Raw genomic sequence first — 21,512 nt, 5'->3', positions numbered from 1 at the left:
GACCTCGGGAGACTTGTTTCTGCTCCAGCTCTCTGTACCTCAGTCATTCTATCCACAGAATGGACACAGTGACCCTGAGAATTGTGTTCCTTTCAGCATATTAGAAGAAAACAGACAGGCCTCCCTCCTGAAGGGCTCACAAATGCTCTCCCGGGGTACACCTACATGCAGGGCCTGTCCCCAGCAAACCGAAACTGAAACCAAAATAAGATCCCGAACCTGTTCAAGTGCCACAGGGCAGACTGTAGGCAGCAGAGGATGCTGTGGTTTTGAGGACCCTCTGGCCCTCCACGAGTCAAGTGAGCCTGCAACATGGACTAACAGACTTTTCTCCATCTGCTGAATGTGCCTTCTCTTGCCAAGGGCATCAAGAAATTCTGGTCCACTGGAGCTAGTAGATCCTGGCAAGCCATAGACATGGACTCTGTCAGCTCCTAATGACAAAGTGGCCTACTGCAGGACCCCTCCAGGAACTGGCTTCATCCAGTGCCTGGGCCCTCTTCCCAAGTCCTGGTGGCTTCCAGCTCAGCAGGAGGCAGGCAAGCTCACCACCCACTCACTGCCCAGACACTAGCCAACCTCCTGCAGGGCCTGGCCCTTCCTCAGACATCCTGCCCGGGGTCTGGGGACTCTGGAACCCATTGTGATGTCATGCCTGCCTTCTCCACCAGCTGGCTGGGTCCTCCCACTCCTGCCTGGATCCTAGCTGGCAAACAGACAGCCCAACTGGGAAAGCTGTCATCGGCACTCACCCCTGAGCTAAAGCCACCATCTCCTCTGGGCCTCAGATGGCACGGGGTCGGTCCCCGAATAAGGGAAGGACACTTTCATGCCACCTTGGCCTTGCATTAGCACAAGCCGGCTAATTAGCCTCAAGCCAGGGAGACATTCTTCCACCACCAGGCAAACTGCTGGCCTGCAGCCCAAACCAACAGGGAAACTTCAGACTCCTCAGCCCTCTCCCTCTCTCTGCCAGATGGAAATAACGTATAGCTGCGGAGGTGGGGGGAGGAGGTGAGGAACAAAAACTCAGCCTGGCCCCAGGAGCCAGGCTGGAACCAGGAGTGGACGGCCCGAAGGCCAGGCACTCACCGCTTTCGTTCTTTTCGATGACATCTACCACCTCCCCGGCCTGGAGGCTCAGCTCCGAGTTCTCTTGTTTCTTATAGTTGGACACCACCACGTACTGTTCCAGGATCATGGGCTCGGCGTTGGTGTCGGCACCTGGCGAGGGCAGAAAGCACGCGGTGAGCCAGCGGCCGGCTGTAGCCCCGCGTCCGGGACGCCCTCTGTCCATCGCCCTCGAGGGAGGCTGCTCGGTCGCCAGCTCTGCACCGCGGAGCAGCCCGTAGCCGGGGCTCGCAGCTTGCTGGGCCCCAAGGACAGGCCATATAGCAAGGCCCCACACCGGCCCGCTGCACCGCGGGGACCGGGGGACATGGGGAGCCAGGGGACGGGGGAGGAGAAGGGGGTGGAGAGAGGCAGAGACAGGCAGAGACGGAAGCCAAGGAAATTGAGGGAAAAGCCTGCTGCTGCGTGTGAAGACTTAGTCACAGGCCGGCATGGGGGAGTCTGCAGAGAGGCCTGGGGCCTCCCATCTCTCCAGACTCTTGGGCTGGCTGGGGTGTGAGAGGAGGGCCACAGGAGCACAGTGGGCGGCCCATGAAGGCTGAGGCCAGAGCACAGGGGAGGAAAAGAAGAGAGAGGAGTGGGAGGTCCAGGAGGCTGGCTGCCTCTACCCGAGCTGGTAAACCCAGAGAGAAAAGGCAAGCAGGGCTCCCCTCAGGAGGGAGAGGGAGAGAACTTCTCCACAGCCTAGGTCCAGCAAAGAGTCAAGAGGCTTTGAGGCCGCCAATCACTAGGGCTTACTCGCAACCCTTAAATAGAAACACATGAGACCCGTCGAATGAGGAGCTGGGGGTGGAGGCAGGGGATGGGAGGAGGGCCCAGACTGTTTACTTGAAACCCAAGAAGAAAGTCCCAGCGCCAGTGCTGGCGAGCCTAGCGCCCCCCCCCCCCAACTTTTCCTCAAGTTCAGCTCCATTCCTGTCCTGGCTCTGCAGGGCCATGCAGACAGCAGCCTTATGCTTTCCAGAGGAGCCTTCCTGGGCCTCTCTGCCATCACAACCAGCAGAGGCTCCCCTTGTCTTTAAGTGCTGGGCAGTTTTAAAAGCCTCAGAGAGAAAGGCCGGGGTGTAATCAGTGAGAGGGCTGAGCGAACCCTTCCTCCGGGAGCAAGGCAGTTCTTTGTCCTGTTTGGCCAGTGTGACATTCATTAAACAGGCAGCAGGATGGACTACAGACAGGCTGGGTGCCCATCTCTGCTGAAAGGGTATATGGCTGCATGTGCTATCAAATCTTTTCTGCGCTCCAACTGTTACCGTGGACACTCCCACAGACAGTATGCCCTGCTAGCCCTATACGAATCCACAAGCCAGAAAATGACTAATCACCTCTTTCAGGAAGCCTTCCCAGACGCTCCACCCCCTGAAGTAATTCCTAGTACATTTCTTGCAACCATATATTTGTCAGTCAGCATGTAATTCCCACCATAGTGGCTGAGGCAGGAGAATCTGGAGTTCAAGGTCAGCCAGGGTTGCCAAGTCAAGAAACTGGTCTCAGAACCAAAACAAATGCAAACTTCTACCAATGGAAGGCTGGGGCTTCACACCACTAGTGTGGCCATAGAAATGGCCCAGGGTTTCCAGTCTCTTGTGGTGCCTCACCCCTCAGACACACCCCTCCCTCTGCATGACTGAATCTGACTCACATGCCAGGCAGGTATGGCTTCAGTCCACCTTGAGACAGCCCCTTTCTCTTCCCGTTTAACTCATAAATTAGTGAGAGGCTCAGAGGAGTTCAAGAAGCTCACGCAGTTCCCACAGCTCATACAGAGACAGCCAAAGCACTCACAGGCTTTTTAAAGGTTCAAGCGTACCTCTCCTCTTCACAGAATTCTGATCTGTTTCCACACACTGTCCTGCTGACACAATGACCCTCTGCTTAGAAGGGTCACAGGAGCTTTTAAATCCCCAAACTCTGAGGCCCAGGCTCTGAAGAGCTAGCTCTAATGGGTGGGGCCTCGGCATGAGTCACTTTGTATAGCCCATCCTGTCCCACAGTTCAGATAAAGTGAGATACTGTTTAGACCTCTGTCTTTTGTGAAGAAGGGTCTGTCAGGGTCTGTGGCCAGGGAATGCTAGGAGAGTCAAAAGACACTCTCCTGGGAGGAGAAAGAAACCCATGAGTCTGGTACTTTTCTCCCACAGAATATGGGCTTTGCAGCCCCAGCTAGGCCCTTTGGAGACTCAGAAGCTGAGGTGTGCCTCATGAGTGCACACAGGCAAGCCCTAGGCAGCCCCTGCAGTCAGAATAGTATTTCAGGCAGAAACACAACCAACAGCAGAGCAGGAGGGTAGCCCAGCACAAGTCAGCAGCTTCTGCACCAGCTAGGAACAGACTGGGCACTGGGGGGTATTGGTCTTGTCACAGCAGGTGTAGCACAAACTAAAGGGTAGCCAGACACTGAGGGGACCTTAAGTAAGAAAAAGAAAAAAAAAAGGAGTGAGGAGAACACATTCAAATGGGGATGTGGGGGCCAGTGGCAGGAGTTCTGAAGCAGGGTGAGATCTTCAAAGTCTCTGCAGTGCCCATCACCTGCAAGTCCTCATCAGGGAATGGGGTCAGTACACACTCAGCACCCAACTGGAGCAGCGTGCCCAGTTCTCAAAACAACCTTCCCCACAGTAGGCTCCACACCGCCTCAAGTCACACGTGTGTAACCTGAATGTCACCGGGGGAAGCAGTCTCCTCAACCGGGGACGGTACCGAAGTCCACGCCATCAAGCACATTCTGAACTCCGGCGGCACACGTGGCCTACAGGTGCCATTGACGTTTGGTCTCTAGGAAGGACCCTGCCCCACCTGCATCTCCAGGCACCTGGCACACAGGTGGTGCCCGGTGAACACTGGGGTTTGGGATCCTTACAGACTCATGCTGTTGCCTTTGTTACCTAGCCCAGGGAATCATCCATTAGTGGTAGGCATTGAGTGTGTGACAGATGGACTTCCAGACAGATGCTGTGACTGTGTGTCCGTCTGGGTAAAGCAGGAAGGGCCTTAGCTCCCAAACAGGGGGGACAATGAATGACCAAACAGGAAGGGAGGAAAGGGGCAAGATGCCGAGGCAATGAGGAATAAGCAACTCTGGAATTGTGGCCAGGCTGTGGACGAGGGTGTGAGGGGAAAGATGAGGTGCCAGCAAGGGGACAGATATCGGCTCATTTTAATCCAAGCCAAGAAAAATTTGAGGCAAGATTTCAAAGCAGAGGAAAATCTACATACCCATAGCCCTTGTCCACAGTCTGCCTGGAAAACGGGCCGGGACAAGGAAAGGTACATCGAAGAGAGCTTTCTCTAGGGTCACACAGCACACAGTGGCAACCCTCACTCCTCTTGGGAGACAGCTGCATTAGCAGTGGGGTTCTTTCTCCTCTCTCCTCTCACCCCCAGGGCAAACGCTCCCAGCTCTCCCCTCTGGCCTCTACCTCTTGGGGCGTCGCTGCACTATGGCGGGCACTAGGAGCAGGTATCCAGATGAGAAAAGGCTTGGTGGTGGGTGGTGATGTCATCTGTAGCGGCAGCTTTGGATCCCCTCCAAGGCAGGCAAGGCCTGGAAAATTGGGATCTGGAGGCGTCTGCCTGAAGGAGGGGGAGGGAGTCTCTTATGCTCAGATGAGGTTTTGGCTCTGTTCAGAGGGGTGGACCCTTCTAGAGAGCACTGCCTCTCCAGTGTTGGGATGGGACTTTGCACGTGAGGTGGACCCTTACTTGCTTTATTAGAGTCCTTGGCTGGGCCTACCTAGGGGTTTTTGCCCTGGCCCTGCCTCAACACCTGCATTACTCCAATTACAATCTGAATAGAAATTGGGGGGTGGGTGTTGTCAATTTAAGCTTCTGAGGCCTTTGCCAAATCCTCTCCTGGCTCCCATACCCTCAATGTGATTGGTGTTCCCTGGTCTCTGACACTCCCCCACCATTCTAGCTTTCATTATTCAGCACATGCACGGAGCACCCATAGGTCCCCGTGTCCATTCTTCCTAAGTCTTTCCCATAGGCCCTAACCCTACCCTACATGCTTTTCCACCTCTATTCCTCCCTAAGTATTTCTGCCTCCTGGGAAGCTCCCTCAGCACGCCAGGCATGGTGTCTCTTGTTCTCTCCTGGGCTTCTGGGTGGGAATGGCTCTCCAACCAGACCACGTGCTTCAGACTTGTCACCTCTGATACTGGTGCCATAGGACATGATCCAGACACAACCATGACCTGACATTCCTGGGCACAAACTTCCATGGGTGTCAGAGGCTCTGGAGTGCAGTCCTGCCTTGCCCTTGCTTGCTCTGTGACCTTGGGGAGGACACTTATCCTTCCTGAGTTTAGCTTCCTCATCTGTAAACAGGAATAGTACCTCATGGGGCTGACGTATGAATGCACTGAAGTTACGGGGCCTAAAGCCCTGTGTAAAATACAAACAGCTGTTTAGAGAGCAGAGGCTATGGGAGACTCAGGAGGAACTAAAAACCTCACTCACTACCAGAGGCAGCTTGTGGGAAAAGCCACATCGCCAGGCCGGTGGAGAGGGTTAAAGAAACTCCTCTGCAATAAGCCTCTCCTAGACCCACCTCCAGGCAGGCACAGGCCTACCAGCTGCAGAGAGCCAGCTCAGAGCCTTCCCAGGCCACTCTGGGTTGGCTGCCAGGCTAAGCAGCTCCAGGACCCCTATCCATTGGGATCTCTGGCATCAGCCCATCACCTCTGGGTTTCCTATTTGAGAGAATTCCCCCAACATTCCAGAAGGGAAACCAAGGCTGGGAGACTGTAGTCACAGACTCTCAACTGGCTGTCCGTACCACTCTAGGGTGGGGATGAAGGGGGCTACCTCTGCATCCAGAGAGTTGGACTCATCTTGAGAAGCCAGGCCTTATGGGAGCTCTGCCACAGGTTCTCCATAACACTCCCAAGCCTGGGCATCCCACCAAGACCCAACGATCCCTCACAGCCAGTCCCTCCCAGGCTGCACTGGGCCTGCTGGCCTCTCAGCTATACGTTTGGTGAATAGAATGTTTTGCTGTGGGCCAAGTGTGCTCTTGCTCATTGGCGTGATCAGAGAGGAAAAAGGGACAGGAGCCCAGTGATTAGCTCAGGCCCAGGCCAGTGTCATAGGGAACGAACGCTATAAGGACAACCAGGAGGGAAGAGGGTCCTCCCCGACTGCCTTTGCCCCTGGAATCTCTTCCAAGATACTTCCCTGCCAACAGCAGCGGTGGGAGGCAGGATTTGGGGTGGAGCTTAAGCTTTGACCCAGCAGCTGGCCCAAGACTCCTTCTTACCCTAACCATCTACCATACCTCCCCACCCCCTTAGCTTGAATATTTGCTCTTAAAAGGGAAGGCTCCTGTTGAAGACCCTCCTGGAAATGCTATCCCTCTTCTACCATCAAGGGCACTGTAGTCTTGCTGTTCGTGGGTTTTGCCATGAGGCAAAATGGACCCTTCACTCAGATGAACCAGACACAGGCTAAGTTCCTGGGTACCTCACAGGGCAGCTAAAGGCCTTGAGGCAATTCCAAGGTCTAGATTATTGGGAAATGGGGGCTGTCTGTCCAACCCATCACATTCACAGGAAGGTCTCTTGCTCCCCAGAGAACTCTCTGGAAGGCAGGTTTGGTTATCAGGGGATGGCTGCCGCAGATTAGAGATGTCTTTCTTTGCCTATTCTCCTGGGAAGGTCGATGGGAGAAGGCCAAAGATGACAGTAACTCACCCTCATCCTAGCATAGAGGCGACTTTACATGCCTTTGGAAAGGTTGTGCAACCCACCCAGGGTAACACAGGATTCAACCCACAGGCACTGGGCCTCTGATACTTGGTCACTTCACCAGGCTCCGGGGCTCATCTGAGGACTGGAAAGGGTTCTCCCTATAGGCAGGGGCCCGGGGAGTGGAAAGGCTCCTCATGCAAATGAAGGGAGGCATGCCTAAGGAAGCCTGCAGGCAGGCACCAGCTCCTCAGCACACATGCTGGGGACACACATGTTCACACACATGCATGAAAGGCAGTACCTGTCACGTCCTTCTTGGGAGACTCCGCCCAGCTGGATAACCACACTTCCAAGTCCCCGAGAGAGCAAAGAGAAGCAGGAGAGAAAACCGTTAGGCAGGCAGGAGGGCCACCGAAGCGTGGCTGCAGGCACTGAGGTTCAGGGCGCCCTGGGCGGAAGGCGGGGGAGGGGAAGGAATGATTTCCTGGCCTGGGATGACGGCTGGGCGTGGGCCTGTGTGATTACAGAGACTGGCTGGGATAATGAGGTGTCTGTCGAAACACAGGCTCCTCTGAAGCAGGCTCCTGACCCAGGCCCTCCCTGCAATGGGATTTGGCTCAGTGTGGGTTGGAGAAGGCACTGCCTCTGTCTCCATGTGGGAGGCTGGTCCCATGGGGCCTGGTGGCTCCGTGGACTGTCAGAGGCTGGCAGGCTCAGCAGGATAGTTCTCAAGAACATTCCACATGTATGCCTTGAGGTTTTGCTCAGCTCTTGCCTCAGTTGCACAGGAGGGAGGAGGAAGCAGGGGCCCGAGGGTGCAGAAGAGACTCCCTAAAGCACCCTTCCTGATGCTGCGACCCTTTAATACAGTTCCTCATGTTGTGGTGACCCTCACCACACGCGCACACCATAAATATATTTTTGTTGCTGCTTCACAGCTATAATTTTGCTCCTGGCGTGAATTGTAATGCAAACCATCTGAGTTTTCCAGACGGCCTTAGGGGACCCCCCTGAAAGGCATCCTTCAGAACAGTAGAGGGATCAGGACCCCCAGATTGAGAACCATGGTCTTTACACTGGACCCAGGAGCTAGTGGCCAGGAGCTGAGGGCTGTATCCCAGGCTCAGACAAGGGTATCCTGTGTGCCTCAGCTTCCTCACCCAGAAACATGGTTATTCTGTGTCCTGCCAAGAGTGAGGGTTAAATTAAAATGCTATAGAGGAACACATCCTTATGGGCTCGAAGGTGGAGGGACGCCGTCAGCACTGTGATCGGTGATGGGGTACAAAGCTCCTGGTCACTGCTATGAACACTCCCGATGTTTTCAGCATGCATGCATGTACACGTTGGGTGTGCGTGCCACAGGGGCAACTTTAGTGAACCGGTCCTCTCCCCCCACTTTACACTGAACTCTGTGAAGCACCTTCACAAGTTCAAAGGTCACCATGAATGCCAGAGGTCACCAGGGGCACTAACTGCCTGTAATGGACCGTTTAGTCCCATGATAAACTCAGGAGGTTGGCATGTACCTCTGGCCTCACACTCTTAGGGAGACATTTCTCAGATGGGAAGGAGATAGAACGGAACTAAGCCTCGGGCAGAGCCAGCCATGCTGCAGGAGACAGTCACGAGGCTAATGTTGGGCTGCGTATGTGCAGGACGGACCCTAGCAGGACTGCCTAGCACTGGCCCCCGGTTGGGGGGATCCTGTAGACCTCTTCACAGCAAATAATAGCAGCCAACATTGATCCAGCCTCTGTGGTCTACCAAGCTTTGTACTGCACATGGCACATAAGGGCTATTCAGTCACTGTCTGAGACAAACCTACAACAGGTATTGTTATCCCTCCAGTTCTGCACACACACTGGAGCAGAGAGATCAAGTTGCTCAAGGCTACAGAGCTAATACAACACCCATCTTTTGCAGGCAACCAGAGTTTGATGCTACCACACCAGCTCAGTAAATCTGCCTACCGCCAGAGAACTGGGAAGCAGATATTTCGATTTTTACTATAAACCCAAGAGTGAGTTTGGGGAGAGTTTCAAGAGGTCTCTGCAATCTGAGACCTGGGTACAGACATAAGCCCCACCCCTTCCAGGCTCCACCTTCTTCCAGGCTCCACCTCTTCCCAGGCTCTACCCATTAGGTAAGTTACTTAACTTTTTTGGAACTGATTGTTTCTTTCTAAAATAATTTTTTAAAAGATTGATTGATTGATTTAATGTGAGTACACTCTTCAGACACACCAGAAGAAGGCATCAGATCTCATTACAGATGGTTGTTAGCCACCATGTGGTTGCTGGGAATTGAACTCAGGGCCTCTGGAAGAGCAGTCAGTGCTTTTAACCACTGAGCCATCTCTCCAGCCCAAGCAACCAATTTTAAGCACCAAGCCAACACTCCTCCAGCCCCTCAAAGCCTAGTCTTGAACTTGTAAAATTCAGGATAAAGCAATATTCTTATTACCTTCTTGGCTACTGTGGTGACTAACTGATACCAGTAGACTTCATTCGGCCCTGAGGGCACCTGGGAAGTCAGGGACCCGGGATGCAAGAACACTGACTGGATGACACACTGCACAGACCCCAACATCTCCTCTGAGATATTTCCCGCCACCGCCCTCAGATGGGACTCCGTTGGAGTTAAGAGACAAACAGCTGGAACTGAGACCTCTCACCAAGCCTGGCAGCTGGCAGGACTGTCTCATGGAGCCAAGACAGGGCAGGCAGGCTGAAGACCACCAAGGCTCTAAGTAGCTGCAGACAAGGAGGGCTGAGAGCAGAGTAGGGTGGGGGTGGGAACTGACCTGCCTGAGTCCACATACTGATCCCCCTCTCCCTTTGTGCTTCCCTTTGGGTTCCTCATGAAGTATTTTGAGAAAGGTAAATTCTCTTCCAGTGAGCCTGGGTGGAAACAGCCCAGGAAGAATTATTCTGTTAGGCTAGGGACCGGGGAAAACTTAGGTGTCGGAGCCAGATGGATTCTGGGAAGATCACTCAGTTCTACCATTATAGTGAAAAGTGGGCTGGGCCTGGTAAAAACTCACAAATCCCAGCACTTGGGAGGCGGTGGCAGGAGACTAGACGTTCAAAGCCTGTGTGGGCCGCTTTGATTCTGTCTCAAAATATAAAGAGGGCTGAGTGTGTACCTCAATAATAAAGTGCTTGCCTAGCATGTTTGAGGACCTAGGGTCAATCTCCAGTGAAACACACACACACAATCATAACTCAATCATCAATCAAATCATCCAGTGATTATACTAAAAACAGTGACTAGGCCATCTTTCGATAAAATTCTGTTCACTGAAGCACAAGGTAGGCCAGATGTGGCCAAAGGGCAGACACTTGAGCTCACACCCATTTTTGCTTCAACCTCCAGAAGCAGGCATTTTCTTCCCTGTCTTAGAAAATGGGATAGACTAGAAACAAGGCTGTCTTTTTTTTAAAGGGATCCAATTCCTGGATGTGAAGAGTAAATCCGGCTGGCCCTGGGCAAACTCTCTTCCACCTCATTCTGATGAACAGAGGAGAGCCCTCCGGCCAACAGGCAGACAAGGCGGCTGCTGGCTCAGGGGCACAGCCAAGAAACAGCTGTGACCAACACAAACCAACTGCTGCGTTACCCCAACCCCGACTAAGAAGCCAGGGTTGTGCAGAAAAGGGATGAGACATGAGAGATTTGAGATTGGTAATCTGCCTGCCCAGCCTTGCTGAGAGGTAGCTCTTGGGCAAAGGGCTTAATTTTTCTGGGCCTCAATACGTGGCATCTGCCAAGCACTGCATTAGGACCTGCTGATCTCTGATGTCCTAGACTTTCCTGGCAGAAACCTGGAACTTGCCATAACACAAGAAATTAAATGAACATTGGAAAAAGACCATCTTTAAGAAAGAAAGAAAGAAAGAAAGAAAGAAAGAAAGAAAGAAAGAAAGAAAGAAAGAAAGAAAGAAAGGAAAGAAAGGAAGGAAGGAAGGAAGGAAGGAAGAAAGGGAAAGGAAAGGTAAAGGAAAGGAAAAGAAAAGAAAAAAGAAAAGAAAAAGAATCTTTGAACACAGGTTCAATTTCTGGAAAACCAACCCCCTAAAAGGAGATAGCTTTAAAGGCAGCATCATGTTTGGATATAAAACATCTTCCACAAATTTCCATGACACTGACCATGGTCAGAACTCTGTGACATGAAAATTAAACCCATCCTCCCTTAAAATCGTTTGTTCCCACGGGTGTTTGTTATATCCATGAAGTTTAAAAAAAAAAAAAAAAAAAAGCAAGGCATCAGGGGCAGTGATGAGGGGGTGCAAGAGTAGCAAAGGCCTGGGCCTTGTGTTCACATGGCCATTTACAGTGGCTGGCATGGGACATTTACAGTGGCTGGCATGGGACATTTAGCAATCTGATCTTCTTTTCCTTCCATAATACGGTAGTGAAAAGGTCTGACACCACATCTTCCTCAGAGCCTTTTCACACTCCCATGACCCACTGCCCGTGGACGCTCTGAGCCAGGTAGGAGGAGTTAGGCCTCTGGGCTATGATGGGAAATAGATAGCTGCAGAAGCTGTGGTGTCCAGGGTGGTAAGATAATGCAGAGACAGGCTCTTCCTCTCATCCATGATATCCACGTTCTTGCCACAGCTGTTCCCGCTAGCCAGCAATGCCAGAAAGAATCAAGGCCCAGAGAAAAATCCAGTCTCTGCAGGTGTCACCAGACCCTGGGTTTGGTCCATACTTGAGAGGCTGACCCTGGCTCCTGTCCGACCTGCGTGATGAAGAGGAAGCCAAGAATGATAGGCAGGTATCCCTGAACTTCCAGAAGCTTCCGCAAGGTCTGGCTAGTCTAGATAAGGAAAGGACACCCCTCCTCCAAGCCTAACCTTCAACAACTGCAGAGCTATGGGAGCCAAGCTCCATACACCCCAATCTAGTCCTAAACCATGTCTGCAGGATGCGTCTCTGGAGGAAAACCAGTTCCACATTCCAAACTAATAAACCTGGAGTGGGCTGCAGCCCTGGGTGGAGGAGTGAGAGAGGACAGCCAACTGTCCAAACATTGAAGGACGTCAGTGAGCCAAAGACTCGGGGGACCAGGGTGGGCCACCCTTTACCAGTTTACAAAGCTCGAAGATTCTGCCAGGTCCCAAGGAATGAAAAAATCTCTATTCTCCCCAGGCCCTTCCCTCCTTCCAGATATCAGGAAAGGCCTCTCCCTCTTTGGGAATTCTATTGTTCACACCGTGCGGCTTTAACACACAGCTTTTAAGTAACTGCATCCTAATCTTCCCCCTCCTTCCCTTGCTACAGTTCAACTTTGCACAGGGCCAGTTTCTTAAGTTTCTCAGATTCCATGTTATTCTTTCCCTTTCTGACTAGGCCACCAGGAAACCTGACCACCACTTTCAGCCTGTAGGGGCCAGCCCTGTATTTAATGGTAGCAGCAGAAGTTCTGAGGCCACTCTGGGCTCTATGAGACCTTGCCTCAGGCATACTGTTCTGATGGCAGAATATGACCTAAGATGGCATGTAAACTGTTTCTCAGATGGGCAGCCCTGGGCCTAAGCAGAAGCCAGAGCCTTTCATACAAAACCAGAGAAGGGAAACCGTGACCTTGGAAGGGTAAGGGGTTAATGCCGCCACAGCAAGGGGACCCTTGCATTCCCTGCGTCCTCTTCCCAGCCACTTGGGGTAGGGCTGGCTTCCTAGAGGTGTGTTCTGTATAGCCTCTGGGACCCCCGCACATTGACACAAGGGCCTCGGGCTAGCTTAATGCTGTAGTGGGATTGAAATCATCCATCACTGATAAACAAGAGGTTCCCTGTTTTCACTCTGTAAATTATGTAGCTGGTTTTTCCCAAGCCCTAAGTGGCTGGGCTACAAGCTTCCAGTGGGTGGAAGTACTTAGGGAGGTTAGTAGGGCTGAGTTACCACTGGGGACCTGAAAGACAAGACAAACCTAAGTGCCTCCAATCCCCTCTCTGCTATATCTTTGGCTTCATGGTCTTTTTTTTTTTTTTTTTTAAGATTTATTTATTTATGCCATGTATGTGGATACACTGAAGAAGGCACCGGATCCCATTATAGATGGTTGTGAGCCACCATGTGGTTGCTGGGAATTGAACTCAGGACCTCTGGAAGAGCATTTAATGTACTTTTTTTTTCTTTTTAAAAAAACTCAAATCCTGACAATACTCTATCTGCCTTCTGCAGATGAGGAAATCGAGGCTCAGGGGAGTTACGATCCTTTCCCAAGGCCCCAGAGCAAAGAAGAGGTGGTGTCAGAGTTGAGCCCAAGCAAGCAGGCCAGGAATTGAGAACAAAGGGGCCCTAAATGGAGACTTCGTTTTCTGGTCTTCTCCTCTGACCTTATTTACTTCTGCTGTGGTCCTCTCTGTAAAAGCAAACACACTCCCACATTTTGCCTGCAGCTACAAAAAGGTCTTTTCCCCCAGAGTCTTGCCTTTCCCAGAATCCAGGGTACACATGGGACCGCCCAACCTAGGGTAGGAATGTACTGCACGCTGCAGTCTGAGCTGCTCAGGAAAACAGGCAGACCGTCTGCTCAGGTGGGGGATATGGGAGCGATCCCCAGTTTCTAAAGGACCAAGAAGAGGATGTCTTCCCAAACCAGGGCTTGGACCAGGTCAGTCGAGTCTATTGGATTCAAGAAAATCGACCACCAGGGATCATTCAGCTGTCTGGGGAGGGGCTTCAGCACAATGCTGAGGCCAGAAGTGTTTAAAGACAGGTGGCCACATTGGGAGATGTGTGGGCAGACAGGAGTGCTGGGCGGGGAAGTGGGTGGGCAGGGCTGAGCATCTGCTCCCAGCAGCTGCAGTTTGACCCCACACAGCCCCTTGGGTGTGGTTTCCCCTCAGTTCTCAGGTCCTTACCTTTCCTGGAGCCCTGCTGTTTCTGTACAGCAAAGAAGAGATAAACTCAAGACTGAGAATCCCAGCATCTCAGCCCCTCCCGCCACTGGGTGGTCTGCCTTGGTGGTCCACCCCACTCACTGAGAAGTCTCCCTGAGGCTCTCTGCCCACATCCCCGAGCCGCCCCCACCTAGGACATTGTGTGTGCTCACACACACAGAGGCAGCACAGAAATGGGCCGGTGACTGCAGTCACCCAACCACTTCAGGTCTATAGTCCTGTATCCACGCACCCCTTGGTTAGCTCCTTCAGGAGCCAAAAGGGAGGAGGGAAGGGCTGTAGGGAGGAGTCAAGGGCAGCACACTCAGGACGGACATTCCCATCCAGGACAAGCTGGAGTAGAACATCCTGTCTCTCACTCTGGACTCTGGCTATCGGATCATCAAAGAATCAACTGCCAGCTCTTTAGTGAGCATGGTCCACATGCACTGCTGGGTCCTCCTGCTGATCCGGCTTCACTGGACCTCAGCACAGGCGGACCTACATACACTATGTCCACAATGCACATCCGCTGACTGATCATGTCTGCTCCGGAAGCCCCTGGCTTCAGGCAGCCTGGCACACTTCGGTACCTGCTTGATTCTGTCCAGACCGCCTCTAAAGGAAGTCTTTCTACTCTGAGGCTCACTGGCGTAGCCTGGGAGAGATTAATCAGGGAGTGCCTCAAAGACCTTATGATAACAGACAGGACTTGCCTTTGAAAAAGGCTCACAAGCTGCAGAGAGGTGGGGGCTCTTATCTGAACTGAAGTTCGGGATACACATTTTTAAAAAAGATTTATTAATTTATTTTATGTATATGAGTACACAGTGGCTGTCTCCAGACACACCAGATGATTGTGAACCAGCATATGGTTGCTAGGAATTGAACTCAGGACCTCTGAAAGAGCAGACGGTGCTCTTAACCGCTGAGCCATCTCTCCAGCCTGGGGATACCCATTTTTAAACATGGCATTTTGTATTGCTTATTTGAAAATTTCCCATAATGCACCCCAATCACAGGATCTGACCACACTCATTTCCCAGGCCTCCCAGGTCCACCCCCCACCCTTGTGACCTCCCCAAAGCAAAAAAAGAAGAAAAGGGGGGGAGTACAATGTGTACATACTCATTGGAGCATGGTCAAACTCCCATTGGGGGTGCTAAAATGGAGGGAGAAAAGGTTGTCATAGAAGCCTTCGGTGGAGGCACAGGGCTGGCGGCAGAATACCCATTTTCTTTAAGGTTGGTCTATCTTACCCCTCTTTGCCCTATTTCAGCCAGCTCCGGAACACCAGCTAGGACTATAATCTTAACAAATGTTTGGCACATAATAGGTGTTGAATAAAAACATGCTAAGCTAGGCTAGATACACAGCCCAGTGTTAGAACGGTTGCCTAGAATGAACAGCAGCCCTGGGACAGCAGTCTTAGTGCACACACTCAAAAGTGCACACCAGTTAGCCCTGAATTTATCTTAACCCTGTTATCTTAGCCCTGCCCACGATTACATCACACCGGAAACACTCAGTGGCCAGTTAAACCTCAGTGGAGCAGTAAGTAGCCTTCTTTGCTCCACTGGTTTCCCAAACTCAATTCACGCCTGTGGCCCTGATCTTAATCTAGCCCAGGGATTATCAACCTGTGGGTCCAGACCCCTCTGGGGTGTCACATATCAGATACTTATACTTCAGTTCAAACCAGTAGCAAAATTGCAATTATTAAGTAGCAATGAAAATACTTTTATGGTTAGGGGTCGCCACAGCATGAGGAACTGTATAAAAGGGTCACAGCATTAGGAAGGGTGAGAATTACTGATCTAATTCAAAGTGCCCTCCTTCTGAAGCTAGGAAACGCCCTTGACCTTCCTGGGCACCATAGTACAAACACAGGCTCTCACGCCTAGCAGGATATCCCAGAAGACTCCATGACAAAGCCTTCCAAGGACTCAAAAACAACAACAAACCACCCATAACCAATATAGCCTTGTGGCAGGATGGATGTTACAGGGAACAGGAGTCTGTCTACACAGGTGCAACATGCTTGTCTACCATGACTGGTGAAATCCAGGTTCAGTCAACCCCCCTCCCTCATGGTATCTTCGAGAAGCCCTGGGCCTCTACTGACTTGGCCCTCCCCTGATCTGCAAGGGTGTAGACAGGTCCCCAGAGCTCACAGACGCCACGTAAGCAGTTGTGCATGTGTGCACATAAGACGCAAATGCGCATCACTGCTGGGGAAATCCCCACAGCTGGCTTTCACGTGACTAAGCTTTGTCCAGAAAGCGGCAGCTGAGTGTGCCTGGGACAGGGGAGGGCTGGGGCTGAGAGTTAACCCTTTCATACCACAGTGCAGGCTAAGCTTCCCACCAGGGAGGATGGCCTCTCACTCACTGGGGACAGATTACTTCTCAGAGCCCCACCCAGGGTTCCCTGTGCCAGGCAAAGCTGGCCAAAGCTGTTCTCTGTCCTGTTAGTGGGGTCTCTCACCAACTCTGAGAAATTCTGCTTCACGGAGACTTGTCCCCAGAGGAGGCCACAGGCAGAGCCCTAGGAAGCATGCCCCGATGCCAGATGCCTAGGTGGGGTCCCATGGTCAGGAATGCAGCTAAAATTCTTGCCTTCCTTTTATGGGTGTGAACGAATTCTTGAGAAACTGCTCCGGGGTCTTCCAGGGTCCTCCTCTAATCAGAAGGCTGGAGGAGGCTCCTAGAGCAAGTTTTCTCCTGTTCAGGCTGTTTCTATTAGCCAGTGGTGGTCTGTATCATGTCTATGAAACAGTACCCCAGGGCAGCTACTTAGAGATGTGGAGAGGCCAGATACTGCCCAATTTACTATATCTGTTTCCTTACTGAGATACTGTGTAGCCCAAGCTGGCCTCAAACTCATGACCCATGTGTATCAGGACTCTTTTTTTAGAGCCCCACCTCTGAAGTTTAGAAACAGCATCTCAATGTAACCCAGACTAGCCTGAAACTCTCTAAGTAGCTGAGCATGACCTTGAACTTCTGATCCTCAAATGCACATACTCATGGTCAGTGTGCTGACAAGTTTTTTATATCAACTTGACATGAACTGGGGTCATCTGAGAAAGAATCTCAATCAAGAAAGGGAGTTTACAGGCCACTGTGGGTGGCACTAACCCCTAGGCAGTAGTCCTGGGTGGTTAAGCAGGCTGACTAAGCATGAGCAACAGGCCAGTAAGCAGTGTTCCTCTGTGCCCCCTGCTTCTGTTCCTGCCTCAGGTTCCTGCCCTGACTTCCCCTAGATGGAGTGCGGCCTGAGAGATGTAAGATGAAATAAACCCTTTCCTCCCCAAGTTGCTTTTTGTCAGGGTGTTTTATCAGCAAAATTACCAGACAACTTAGCCAGGCTATGCCTCAAAACCAAACTAAAAAAAAGGGGGGGGGGGATGTGTGTGGGGGGGTGGACAGGGCCATATAGCTCAGTGGTAAACAACCTGCTTAGTATGCATGAGGTTCAATCCCCCTGTGGTGGTTCCAATGAAAATGGTCCCCTATAAACTCGTACGTTTGAATGCTTGGTTCCTAGTTGGTGGGGGATGTTGGAGGAGACGTAGGTGGGGACAGGCTCAGGTCTCAAAGACTACCATGATCACCAATGTGCTCTCTGTTCCCTGCATATGGATCAAGATGTGAGTTCTCCGCTGGTGGCTCCAGCTGCCTGTCACCATGCCTACGGTCCACCTTCAAGGACTCTAACCCCATGGAACCAGAACCATAAGCCCAATTAAACTCTTTCTGCTATAAGTTGACTTATAGGTGTTTCCCATAGGTGTTTGTCTCACAGCAATAGAAAAGAGACACACCCTAGCACTGCAAAAATAAATGAATTTTAAAAAAAGAAAGAAAGAAAACCCTTAGTAAATTAACTGCAGGATGGCTAGCGCCTTCCTGGCAGGTCTGGTGCCTGGATTGCTACGTCCCACCCATCTGTGGTATTTGAGCTGTTGTGTTTATTGACTTTTGCTCTCATCCAACTGGGGGTCCTGGACAAAGACCTCCTCAAGTTCATCATGCTATCCCTGGGGCTGGAACCATGCGTGAAACCCATAAAACAGCCAAGGCCAGGGGCCAAGAGGCCATGGAGGGAAGGTTCAGAACCAGCGCTTCCTTGGCAAAAATCTTCTGTGTCTTTTTCCTCCCAGAATACCACTGCTGTGCATGGGGACACTGGCCTTAAACAAAGGTGGCCCAAGTCACAGGAGTATGAGGATGGGCTCCAAAATCAGAACCCAGGGATCAAATGTAAATAATGAAGTCACTAGATTGGTGGGGTGGAGCAGGGGGCGGGGACAACCATGTACATCTGTCCCTGGCAGAACCATATTTGTGCAAATTCTTCATGAGGCCTTAGACAAAGGCAGTGTTAGATTGTCCTGTGTCACTGGCTTGTCATCTCTGCTATACAAGGGCTTTAACCCTCATGCAGGAAGGGTTACATACTCTCTTAGACCCTGTTTAATAATCAGGGAGCTCTCAGAGATCTGGGGTGAGCAACAGAGACCCCAGAGAGGAAGGAAAAGCTGCCCCGGACCACAGACATGCCTCCCGTGGTTCTACACATACGATCAAAAGCAAAGCCAAGAAAGGGAAGACGGGGAACCAATGTTCCTCCGGGGACCATGAAGGGATTCTGACACGCCCCCGGCATCTTAATGCAAGACTCTTGTCCTAATGTTAACTCGGTCCTTCCTTATGCCAGCTGCTTGGATCACATGGTGACAAGACGATCCAAGGGGGCAAAGAAAAGCGTCAGGGAAAGGCACGCTTTTCCTGCAAACTTCTAAATTTCCTGAAACTTTGGAAAAACTCCTTGCCTTCAACATTTCGAAACTGACCAATTATAAAAAGGCTCGGCGCCAACCTGGTTCCACACGGCCCATTTCTGCCTCCAAACTGAGTAACTTTAGATCAGAAAAAGGTGCAGATACAATAAGCAAGGCGCGTTTCCCTCAAGGTTGTGTTTTTTCCGTTGGCTTCATGGTTACTGGAAATGTTGCCCCCACGTCACATGCCCATAAACCAGAAATCTGAAGTGAGCAACAACTTGCTTTCTGGCCGAGGTCCATGGTGGGAAGCATTTCTTTGGCGGACCACAACTTGGGTGTCTCCTTCTCCAGGACCACAGCCTTATGGCAGAGTCTTACCACTGTCTCCTGATGAGGCCAGATGGGGACTCTTAGGGGACTGATCTCCAAGACCCCAACGATAGGCTAGTTTCAAGAGGTGATGGGTTTACAGCCCTGTTCTCTGCAAGCATCTTCAAGGAGCTGGTCCAGGCACATAAGCAATCAGGGACAGTCTTCCTGTTACCTTCGTTGTGTATCAAGGTCGAATGAAAGCCTGGTCTGCTTTAAGCATTCTCAGGCAGTATAGTTCAGGCTCAGGTCTATGATCTCAGCACACAGGAAGTGGAGGTGGAAGGAGCAGGAGTTCAAGCCCAGCCCCTATCATGAGACTAGTAGGAGAAGGTAGGTAACGAACTCAGAGGCTGCTAAACAAGCAGGCCTCTAGGCCTCAGGGGCACCCCCACTTCTCTCCTGAGATCCCAGGATCTGGGAGGATTCCTCCCTCCAGCTCGGCATCATGGGTGTGGGCCAGCTGAGCACTGAGTGGGGTGCTGCCTTGGCTAGGAGTTATGTCACGCACCCACAGGGCGTGTGGGCAACACTGGTACTTTATTACTGTCACGAGTGCACGCGCCGGCTGGCCGGGGAAACTCAATCGATCACTGACAGTTCCAATTAGATGGCTTTGTATTTCTGGGGTGAGGCTGAGAAGCCGGTGCCATCAAGAGTCACACTGTTTATAAAAACGCAACCCTGGAGGAGCTGCGCCAGAAGCTGACTCTGCCTCAACAAGACATGCTCACAGGGGACAGGCCAAAGAAGGGCACCAGGAGGACTTTGGTCATGCTCACAAAACAGCTTGTGTCTTCCACTGTGAGTGAGAGGTTTATGTGGACGAGGACCTGGAAACTGCTTTGGTAGTGGGAAGCCTACATCCTTCAAAGCTTCCTCTCCGCCCTGTCTCTCTCACGCTCCCTCCCCCAACCCTGTCTTCTCACCTGCCACAGAGGACTCATTCCTCTCCCTCCTCACTTCCTATCCATCTCAGCCACCACATCCTCAGTCATGCCTGTCACTTCTAGCAGGGCACCCAGCTCACACCCTGAGGGCCTTTCTCTAGCCTCCCCAGCTCCGCTTGGTGGGTGACAAATCTACTCTTGCTGGTCTGCCTACACAAATCTCTGACAGCATCCTTCCCTGTCAGCTGAGCTGGGCACTCCTCGGGAGGGAAGCCAATGAATGCTTGAGAGAGTTACCTCATCTATAAAAGAAGAATGCCCCCCCCCACAAGATGGATCAGCAGGTGAAGGTGCTTGCCACCAAGACTGCCAACTGAAGTTCCATTCCTGAGAACCACAGTGGAGCAGAAAACCAACTTCCATAAATTATGCTCTGACCTTCATGTGCATGTAAATAAACATAAAAAAATATTTTTTTGAAAAGTAGGCTGGGTGATGGTGGCACACGCCTTTAATTCCAGCACTTAGGAGGCAGAGAGGCAGGTGGATCTCTGAGTTCAAGGCCAGCCTGGTCTACTAAGTGAGTTCTAGGACAGCCAGGGCTACATAGAAAAACCCTGTCTAGAAAAAAAAAAAAAAAAAAAACTAGCCTAGCTTCTCTAGATAGACAGCTTTCTATAGTAGTTTGTACTTATGGCCAAGTCTTACTATTAGAAAAAAAATAGACTTTATTCGAATGGACTCGGTAGTTAAGAGCACTTGCTGCTCTTTTAGAGAGAACCTGGGTCCAGTTCCCAGCAACCACACTGTGGCACACAGCCATGCTCTAGTTCAGCAGCTGTAACGTCTCCTTCCGGCCTCTCCAGGCATCAGGCATACACGTAGGCAGAACACCGACAGATATACCAATTTTAAAGCATAAATAAATACACTTAAAGATAAATAAAAACTAAATTGAGCCAGGCATGTTGGCTCATGCCTCTAATCCTGCACTGGAGTGGCCGAGTCAGAAATGAGTTCAAGGTCAGCCTTGGTTACAGAGTGAGACTATCTCAAAAATGCAAAGCGAGGGGCTAGGCGGACGGCTGGGTGGGCACTTGCCACCAAGTCTGATGACCTGGGCTCGGTCCCAGAGAACCAACCCTGACATGTTGTCCTCTGACCTCTATAAATGTCACTCATGGCCCTATATACAGAAATAAATATTTCCAGCGTGTGATGTCTTTATCTACTTTCAAGTGTTTTATAATAGTTTATAAAATTAAAGTTTCTAATTTTATAAAAATTTTAAAAACAAAAATATTAAAAACTAAGAACATAAAAAATTTAAAGAATAATTAAAAATAAACTGAAAACAACAAACAACAAAGCAACAAACCCACCCAACCTCATAGCCAGGCCTAGAGACACGGGGCTGCCCTGTTTTATTTACTCAAGAGGCCAGAGGGCTTGAGAACTGGCTCAGGTTAAGACTCTTGCTGCTCTTGCAGAGGGCCTGGGTTCAGTTCTCAGCACCCACGCCGGGCAGCTCACAATCACCTGCAACTACAGCTCCAACGATCACCCCCAACACGTGGCCTTTCCTCGGCGCCCATCCTGGCCTGGGGAGGAGCCTACACCGGGCTCAAAAAGCAGGAGTAAATACTCTGAATCTTTTTACCCTTGGGTTAAAGGTTAGGTCAACTCCTCCCCTCCTCAGAGCCTATGATAAACAATAAACGCTAAGGAAACAAAAATTTGCCAATAGCAA

General features: G+C 51.2%; 1 protein-coding gene across 2 annotated transcripts in view; it reads right to left on the bottom strand.

Moving 5' to 3' along the window:
- The window catches only part of SH3PXD2A (SH3 and PX domains 2A), a 193,263-nt gene that overhangs the window by 49,421 nt on the left and 122,330 nt on the right, over positions 1-21,512 (bottom strand). Inside the window, exons 7-8 of one of the 2 annotated variants that reach the window (XM_080912611.1) lie at positions 7,120-7,164; positions 1,093-1,224 (exon numbers count right to left, since the gene is read on the bottom strand). In XM_080912611.1, the coding sequence (XP_080768737.1) occupies positions 1,093-1,224; positions 7,120-7,164 (177 nt within the window). The remainder of the gene's footprint in view (positions 1-1,092; positions 1,225-7,119; positions 7,165-21,512) is intronic. The other variant, XM_080912612.1, reaches the window with a different exon arrangement.

Source organism: Micromys minutus, assembly GCF_963924665.1.
Source record: "Micromys minutus genome assembly, chromosome: 2".
NCBI lineage: Eukaryota > Metazoa > Chordata > Mammalia > Rodentia > Muridae > Micromys > Micromys minutus.
Note: the sequence above shows the minus strand (reverse complement) of the source record. Positions and strands in the feature narration are given on the sequence as shown.